This window comes from Grammomys surdaster, unplaced genomic scaffold, assembly GCF_004785775.1.
Source record: "Grammomys surdaster isolate TR1022 unplaced genomic scaffold, NIH_TR_1.0 187, whole genome shotgun sequence".
Taxonomy (NCBI): Eukaryota; Metazoa; Chordata; class Mammalia; order Rodentia; family Muridae; genus Grammomys; species Grammomys surdaster.
The window spans coordinates 1,990,607-2,000,235 of record NW_021604632.1 but is presented as its reverse complement, the minus strand read 5'-3'; the positions used below and the strand labels follow the sequence as shown (position 1 = coordinate 2,000,235).

The 9,629-nt window shown below is 46.9% G+C and overlaps 1 protein-coding gene across 1 annotated transcript in view; it reads right to left on the bottom strand.

The window, feature by feature from the left end:
* Positions 1-1,530, bottom strand: part of Adamts18 (ADAM metallopeptidase with thrombospondin type 1 motif 18) — a 145,033-nt gene extending 143,503 nt beyond the window's left edge. Inside the window, exons 1-2 of the mRNA XM_028768697.1 lie at positions 1,418-1,530; positions 1,225-1,315 (exon numbers count right to left, since the gene is read on the bottom strand). Coding sequence (XP_028624530.1) covers positions 1,225-1,315; positions 1,418-1,507 — 181 coding nt within the window. The 5' untranslated portion in view covers positions 1,508-1,530. The remainder of the gene's footprint in view (positions 1-1,224; positions 1,316-1,417) is intronic.
* Positions 1,531-9,629: the final 8,099 nt, after the last annotated feature.

Sequence of the window (9,629 nt, the reverse complement as noted above, 5' to 3'; positions counted from 1 at the left end):
CTGTGCTGTGCTGTGCTGTGCTGTGCTGTGCTGTGCTGTGCTGTGCTATGCTAGCTACTGATGGTGCTTCTAGGGGCTGGGAAATGTAGGTCAGTAGGCAGAGTTCTTGTCAGACAGGCATGAGGCCCTGTGTTCAGTCCTCATCACTACGTAAACCAGGTTTGTTGGGCATGCCTGTGAAACCAGCAGTAAGGAGGTGGGGGGCAGGAGGAGCCTAAGATCAAGGCCATCTTCTCCGTAGCTAGATTACATGAGACTCTACCTCTAAACAAAATAAAGAAGTCCTTACAGGCCATGCCTGGGACAGAAAGGTTCCCTGGCCATTAGATCCTGGTGGAATAGGAGGGAAGTTTTACAAACTATAGGTTCTGACTGGACCAGTGCATTTCTGGGTCTCTTGTCCTCGGAACATCCATTCTCCGGAAGCTTTTACCCATAATTCTTGCAGCTTTCAGTCCCAGAATGAGCCCTTGCATCAGGACGAGAGGACTCAATTCTACAAAGATGACACATTCAGCATCCCAAGAAATCCATGTTGGCTCGTAAGGTCTTGCTAAAGAGCCCTGGGCAAACATCAATTGTCCTCCTGCAGCCAGTGGGAAACACTGAGAACAAGGGTTTCCCTCACTGGGAGTTCTGTGGAGTTCATAACTGAGAAAACCCAAGTGTGCGCTGGATCTTTGAAGCTGGGGGACTTTAGAGACAGGGAAAAAAAAGGACTTAAAGCACCTTGTGCCAGGGCTTTCCACCAAAAGAAGGCATCTTAGGGCATCCAGCGAAGCGGGAAGTACAGTGGAAACCAGCAGTAGGCGAAACAGGACGGTGTGTGTGTGTGTGGGGGGGGACCGCTCACCCCTCTCAACCTCAGTCTGTGGCTTTCTTTCCCAGAGAAGGAAGGAAACGACAGAGCCTTTTATCAATTCCCCACCCGGTGCCCACTTCCTTTCTAATTTCTTACTTAAGTTCGGATTTATTTTTCTTAACAAGCCATCTGTGAAAGAGGGAAATTATTTTCTCATCGATGTGCCTCGCAGCTGGAGGCACTGATTTTCTGATAAGCTCCCCCTCTCCAACCAGGGAGCCTTTTGCTCAGACAGCACACACCTGCCAGGTTAGGAGATGCGTCTTTTCCTAACAGGTCTCATTCTAACACAAAGAGGACCAGAGTGCGAAGGGGGAAAGCCCTTGCGGGATGGTGGACCCAGAGAGAAGGCAAATACGAACCATCGTTTAATCCGCTGCCACCGCTGCTGTCGCTGTCACTGGCTAAGGCGACGGCCACCGAAGCACAGCAGAGGCAGCACAGCTGGAGCGCCTGCAAGAAAGAAAAGGGCGACACCGCCGCGTGAGCAGCGCCGCGGGGCGGGCGCCTCCTTCGTCCCGGTTGTGCGGCGCGCCCCTCGGTGGTGGCACCTGCCTTGGCCAGACGCCCCAGTCCCGCGGGGCCCCACGGCGGCCCGGGACCAGCGGCCCGGAGGGCGCACAAGCACAGGAGGGCGCACTCCATGGTCAGGTGCGGACGCGGCGACTGCGGCTGGCGCGCATTGTCCCCCGAGGGCAGCGGAGCCCCAGGTGTGGCGCCAGGTGCGAGTCGCCGCCGCCGCTCACATGGCAGCACGGGAGCCTGCGAGCCTCCTCCCTGCTCTAGCCGAGCGGGGTTTGCGATGCTTCGGGGTGCAGGGGGCTCCCAGAGCCGGGTCTGCAGCGCCCGTGGCTACGAAGCTCTGTCGGTGATGCTCGCGAGTCTGGGCGCGTGTCGGTATCAGAGTGATTGTGTGCGGCTCGCGCAGAGCAGCGCCAGCTGGCTCCCCCAGCGCGCCGGAGCCGAGCGCCCGCCTCTCCTCCGCGCCCTGATTGGCGACCCGAGGTTTCCCCGGGTTCGTCCGAGCTCCTGTGCAGCAAAGGGCGTGGGATTTCTGGGCCTGGGCTCCGAGGGAGGGGACAGAGGGGGCGGGGAGGCAGGGTGGGAGTCAAGGAGAGGGAGGGATAGACTCACGGCCAGGAGAGGGAGGGCAGCCCTCAGGGTCCGCCTTGGGATCCTAGCTCAGGCGCACAGAGAGATGAGCTGAGATGTTGGAGGCTCAGGTAAGAGGTGTGACTTTTGGACACGTCTTCTGGTGACAGGGTGAAAAAAAAAAAAAACCCAGGGTTTACTGGAAACTTTCTGCACTTTTCTCTCCTGTGCCATATCCCTGGTCCTAACCTGACCAGGTGGGAATCCTGAACTTTTGATGAAGAGATGTACGACCTGAAGCTTGGATGCCCTCAAGATCGCCCTGCTACCTGGAATCCCGCCAGAACCTAGCCCATCTAGAGCAACTTGAAGAAAGGACAGTGCGCAGAGAATAACTAGTCATTGTCCCCAGTGTGTGAACCCTCCCCCCACACCCCTGCTCTGAGATGGCCTGTTCCAGGCTCACGTTTTGACAAGTTGAATCTTGTCCAGAGACACCTGAACCCCTTTGTATTAGTTCTAACAAACAGCTTACGGTGGGCTTGTGGTACCTCCTGTGGGCTAGCCAGTTCCTCGATGTATTTACTTGATTCTTCTGATCTCTACAGTTTGTAGTGAGGAAGAAAATACTTTTTCATAGGCCAGAGGAAAAAAAGACCTTCACTGGGCAGCTCAGCTACAGTAAAACAGCAATAGAAGCATGTGGTTGCAGGTATCATTAAGGAGCACAAATGGGCTCTTAAACCAGAAAGGATGAAGTTGAGGGAGGAGAGGGAGGGAGGGAGGGAGGGAGGAAGGGAGGGAGGAGACTTGTCAGACATGAGACATCTCTTAGAGATGCCACTGGGGGCAGCGGGAGCCCCAAACAGTAGGTCTACATGAAGATCTTGAAGTAGGAAAGGGTTTGTCTATTTTTTGTTTGTTTTTTCTATGATGGAAGTGTTTAACAGGTCAGAGACAAAACCATCAGGCAGCTAGGCGAGAAGGGCCCTGTGGTGTTGGCAGGAGATTTACAAAGCCTGCAGGTGTACTGGATGCAGGAAAGCATTAGATTTCAGTGAATGTGTGTTGTGTGTAGATGGGAAATATCGGCTCCAAAAAATCAGCCTATGGGAAGCCTGTTGAGCATGTGGATTGATCAGAGGTACTGAGACAAGCCAGAGAGGAGAAAGTTAGGTTACTATTGCCAGCATCAGAGTGTGCCTTGATAGCTCTTAGACCAAGGGTGGTAACAGGAGACAGCCCTGCTCAGTTCCCTCAATAACAGTTCAATGAGGTCCGTGTCGGTCTTAGAAGCAATAGGTCAATCTAGTTCACTGACTGCAACCGTGAGTGAATGGTAAACTGGGGCTGCGGAGACAGAATGTGGCACATAGCTGCTGGAAGGATGAGGCGTGGCTTCACAGTAAAAAAAAAAAATCAGGGTTCTGTAATCACTGGAGTTTCCAAGGCTCCTGTCTTATTATATGCTAAACAGGAATCATGATCTAAAGGTTATCCTAAGAACTAAGTATATTATTCTATGCATTTCATAAGTAGGCTTTAAAGGAAAGAACAGGATTTTTTTTACTTTGTATAATATGTTAAGTGAAACATATTATATGTTAAGTTACATATGTATCAAAAGTGCCTGCAAAGCTGAGCCAGGATCCATTGGGGATAGGACCCAGAGATGAGCATCCTGCAGATTATGACATGGAGTGACTTAATGCCTTAGGTGACTTCATGGAAGAAGTGGATACTAAAGGAAATTAGACATCAAAGACATGTTGTACAAAATTCACCCTATCATGTCACTAGCAAACAGACTGAACAAGAACTGGGTCAATAATGCTCTAAGTCACAGCCCCAAGTAAACTCAAGAGGAAACTGGAGGGGCAAATGGTCTACCCACAATCAGCTCATAATTATTGTGTCCCCGGCTAATGTTCTTCCACAGACTAAGATGAGTTTGCAAAAAGAATTATCTATGTCCCTTCAGGCCCCCTCCTTTTGGACAAAGTTCGCAGTTCAAATCCAAGGAAACAGCTCTAAATTACACATCCTATGCTAAGTCTCAGTCTAAGCGTTACTACATTTGGACAAGGGTAACTCTTTGTGATGAGCCCCCCCCCCCAGGTGTTTAGCAGTCTCCTTCTGGCCTCTACCAACTACATACCAGTGCCACTATGAAGTGGCTATTTTTTTCAGGACTGTGACAGAATACAAAGTACCTAACGAAGCAATGTAAGGGAAGGAGGGTTTGTATTAGCTCACAGTCAGAGGGGATACAGTCCATGGGGTCAGGAGAGATAGGCAGCTGGCTACATTGTGTCCAGGGACAGGAAGCAGAGAGATGAATACCCGTATTGAGCTCACTATCTCCTTTTTATTCAATCTAATATTTCACCCACCTGTGGCCTGATGCCAACCATATTTAGAGTAAGATTTTCACCTCAACTATTAGCCCAATCTTCTAGCTTACTAACGGCCACATAGACATGCCCAGATGCCTCTAGGTGATACTAGATCCCGCCAAACTGCCAGTCAATGTTAACCACCACATGTACACAGTTAGGACAGACATCCAGATGTTCCCAGGTAGAGGTGAGGAAGGTCTTGGCTGGGAGAGAACATGAATGCAAAATGTAGTTCCTAATCTTAATCTCTTCTCTGTCAACATGGAGTCATCAAGTGCCCATCCAATGAGGTCCTCAGCCTCCTTATGGACCTAACGTAGGTGGTTCATCCACCTCCGTGTCTTTCCAGTTCTTACAACTCAATAGATCTCAGTCTTGAGACTCATTTCTTGTAACACTATAAATATAGCAATCAAAATTCCAATTGTTTTCATGTACAGGTGAAAGTGTCCAATCTCTCCTGCAGAGCGGATACACAAACATTTGCAAAGCCCCAACTTCTGCGATGACTTTAGACATTGAATTCCCTAAGAACTGGGCCTGCAATATGTTTGCACTACCTCTAGATGGTGACAGAGTCATCGGCACGGCATGCAGCCTTGAAGATGGGGATTTTGTAGCACTTCTAAGTCATTTGGAAATACTTTGAAATGTTTAGGTGATTTTAAAACTATTATCTAAAACACTGTAATGACCATTAAAGATCACAAGAAGCCAATAGATATTTTTCAACCTTAGCCCAGAATGTGGCATGCAGATGATATTCAAATGTGGAGGAAGAAAAGGAGGAAGAGCTAAAGGCAAAGAAATGGAAGACAGAGACATTTGACATAGAGAAAATATATTTAATTTTTTCCTGTATTACCCTTGCTTTAAAATCACTGGGTGTTGGTTTTATATTTAGTGACATAAACTTAACCTTCTTATTCTGCAAAGCAATATGTCTCTGGTAATATAGCTCCTCCTGTCAAGGTCAAATGAGATAAACCGTATTGTCTGTTTATACTGCCCATTGTCCCTGATCTGTAAAGGAGCACATATTTTTCCCATAGAGTGAACCATTTCCCAGCTCACCATGGTTAGCTTTCTGAGCTAGCCACCTCGTGACCTTTCACCTCTCCTACAGGCACAGTAGGGGGCACTGCTCAGCCTCTCAGAAAGCTGTATCAAATAGCTTGCTAGGTTTCACTGAGCAGGTGTGCATCTCGTGGTTCCTGGACTTCCATATCTTGAGGAAATTTCCACCATCTTCAAGTGATGGAAAGGAGAAGCTAAAGCAAAACTTATTTCATCCCAGAAGCCAAAGGAGAAAGAAAGCCCAGAGATGAGAGACGAGGCAGATGTTTGGAAAAGCACGTGAGTGAGGGTCTGATTTCAGACCCCCAGAAACTCTGTAAAAGCTGGGTCAAGTAATGCAGTGTTTGTAATCCTTGTAATTGTGCCCTCTAAGATTGGAGCTGGAGAGAGAAGGATCTCTCAAAACACTAGATAGCTATCCTGGGAGACATGCCATTGAAAGACCCGGTCCCAAACAGAAGGCAGGAAGAATAGAAAGATCTGAAGGAGATCTGAGGTTGTCCTCTGACTTCTGCCTGTGTGCTGTACACACATGCACCCATACCCATGAGCATATCATCACACATGAGTATAAACACAACAATTCTTCCTTCCCCCGTGGAAATTCCACCCTCATACAGATGTACCTCCTTGGAGACATGAGAAGTAGGAACACTTCCTGTTCAGCATCTCTGAATTGAGGCCAAGGTAGCAAAGTTGTCCTCAAAATAAGGGGGGAGGGAAGAGAGTTCCTGACTCTGCCTCCTTTATAACCAAATTATTCCGGCAGACACAGAACACCAAAGATGAAATTCAAACCAAAGACAGTAGCCTTTTACAACAAATTGGTATCAATGTAGCAGACAGAGTTTAACATCTAATTTTCTAACTAGAGGTCATCCAAAACAATTTAGGAAGTCAGGCCTGGGCATGGAGGTCTGTAATCCTAGCTACTTGGGAGGCTGACTTGGGGGATTTCAAGTTCAAGGCCAGTATGGGCAATTTAGTGAGACTTGATCTCAAAATAAACAGTAGAAAGAGGGCAGAGGGTGTGGCTTGGCAGTACAACACTCATCTTCCATGCGTGATGCTGTGAAGTCCATCTCTTCTGCTGTGCCCTACTCTTCATTTAACTCATGATTGAGGAGTTCCCAGTGAATCTCTCTCACCTTCGATTTGGCATTATATTTTATTTTCTTATTCTACAGGCACCGAACCAGGACTCTCTGGTTACCTGTATCAGCAGGTCTCCTCTCTCAGTTTTCCACTGTGGATCTTACTCTGCGTGTGGTATGCTTCCTTCCCTAATTCTATTTTTAGCCCTTTCCCAAGCTCTCCTATTAAAAGTCCGTTGCTTGCCAGAGGCTAAAGAGGTAGTATTAAAACGAGGCTACTTATTTCCACAAACAAATTCAAGGCCAAGTTCGGAGCTCGTGGAAGAGTGGAGTACGTACTTTTCAAAAGCTCTGGAAAATATCAAGCCTCCTAGGAAGGACAAATACCTTTTGTGTACAGGCACCATTCTCTCCTTTACCCATCATGCACCAGGGGGAGTTTAGACACCAGCTCCCCCTGAGCCTCAGGCCTGGTGCAGTGGGGACTGGTAACCACCAATAATCAGAATCACCTGGAACAATGTTGCAACTATACATTCTTGGCATCACTGTGAATAGTCCAATTAAGTGTGTCTGGGTTTCCGATGTAACTAAATATATTACAAAACAGTAATTGGGACCCATAGTACTTCCACTTCTGTTCGGATGCCAGAGTCACTTCCCAGTGACTAGGATTCAACGCTCCCGGATTCATCCTTTTCACTGTTTTTACATGTAGAGGAAGCCTAGTACCTCACTGTAGCAGGAAGCAATGAGCGGTAAGGACTGAAATGTCTGGTTTGTTTGATTGGATTTGGGTGTTGGAGAAGGGGACTCAGTCTCTCAAATTTATCACTTCCTTTCTATCGTTTTAATCTATGTTGGAGGTATGTCTATATATATATGACATGAAAATTGTATTTTGGGGAGGAGAAAAGTAAGCGTCACACATTGTCTCCTACATAGACATTTATACACACACAAGCAATGACATGGAATGCTTAAGTGGGATTGTTCAGGGGATGGACAAGGGGGCGTAAGAGAGGCCAAGTGGGTCAGTGAATTCATATAAAAATGTCATAGTGAAACCTACTGTTTTCAAATGTAATTACTTAATTACATATACATGTATATTAGCCATACACATATATAGTAATTTATATATAGTAATGCTTTCATGTTGAAGAAAGCTGTTGGCCCAAGAGATGAACTCAAAGAGGACCTGCTATATTCTTTCACTGGTATTGATCTACCCAATTTTATACTTATTCATTTATTGTGGTGGTGGGGTAGCTGCTGGACGGACATACATGCAGAGATCAGAAGACAGCTTGCAGGAATCTGTTCTCTCTAACCACTTCGTGGATCCTGGAGGTTGAATGTGGGTCATCAGACTTGGCAACAACCCCCTTAACGCCACTGAACCATCTCAACGGCTAACCAGCATCTTCTTCATGTGTGCCATTTACCCCAGGGCTAGCAGGGCAGGTAGGCAGAACAGGTAGGTACGACCTTTCACTCCTCGCTAACCTGCAATGAGTCCCTACCCATAGTCACATTTCCTTCAGATAAAACGTGCAATAAAATATATAAATTAATGAATAAGTATAGAGAAAGAGGAAGTGTTCAAATATAAGCATTAAAAATTCTAGACAGACGGAGAGAGACGGAACTGGGAGAGTGAGCCAGCCCCTGGCATGGCTCTTCTTTAAAGAAAAATTGCATTTGAATGTGCTGGAGTGGGGGCTCAGTGCTTAACAATTGCTCTTTCAGAGGACCCTGGTTACATTTTCACCAGCTATGGTGGGCAGCTTACAACCTATCATCTCAGTTCCAGATTCAAAAAGATCTTATGCCCTCTTCCCCCTGCCCTCATGGGTGTGTGCATATGCACGTGCACAGTACATACGCTCTCCACATATAAAGATGAAATAATTAAGAAATAGAGGTGTAGTGTTTGAAAATAAGAGCCACAGACTCCCTCACAAAGCCTCCCAGCCTCAGCTGTCCAGTTCACGGTCTTCTTTTGATTTGACACATTTATACATTAATTCTTTGCTTTTATGTCGTTTGAACATTGATGACCATGGATTTGTGTCTTTCTCAATTCCCTTTCTTTATAAGATAATCTCCATCTGGAGTACAAGTCTAACCTCTGAGACATACTACTGCCATCTTCAGGAGTTCCCTGGGCCTGGTTACTGAAGATTGCACAGCTGGACTTGTTGACTGTTGGCTCTCTCTCATGGGACTCTCACCTGAGTATCCAGCTATTTGCTATATAGCTATATTTGCTATCTAGCTATACTGTATCCAAACCAGATATGTTCTATTCTGGCATCATTGCACATGGCCTCTGTGTCTTGGGGAAGAGTATAGAGGATATAGATAAGGAAGGCCCAGAGAGGAGGAATAAACATCTATATGGTCATGGAAAAGCCATCACCCCTGCTGGGTGCAGAGCTTCCAGTGTGTCCACTGTTAAATCACTCCTGCTCCTGCCTGTGACCTCTCACCCACTGCTCTGTAAGCTCAATAATCTCATCGGTTCCCACAGTGAACTTTGATGGAATGTATCTCAGGTTGTCACTGGGACCTGGGGGTTGGGGGTGGGGGACTTTAAGTCTCTCCCGGAGAAGGAATTTTGGCAACACCAGGAGCTGGTAACTCCCAGACTTGTTATCCCAGCTCATATTTCTCCTGTGCTCTAGACACATATTTCCAAAGATTTAGAGGACTTTTTTATTGCTGATGTATCGTATCTGAAGTGCACACCAACAAGCACACGCTACCTATGTCCCAATTTCCCAGAAGCCCAGACTCCTGGGTAAAGGTAGTTAAAAAGGAGAGAGAGAGAGAGAGAGAGAGAGAGAGAGAGAGAGAGAGAGAGAGAGACAGAGAGAGAGAATCCCCAAATCTGCCTTTTAAGTAATTCAGGTTTCATCTCTCTGCACCAAATCCCAGTTGTCTTACTCCTGGTCATTTGTTTCTGTATCCTGTAGGACTTAACAATGGAAGTGCTTCATGTATGCAGAATACCCTGATTGCTCTAACTAGACTAGACTAGATGAAACACATTCCCGAAGGTACTCACAGTTGCCAGTTCCTTCCTGGCCTCTATCAGGC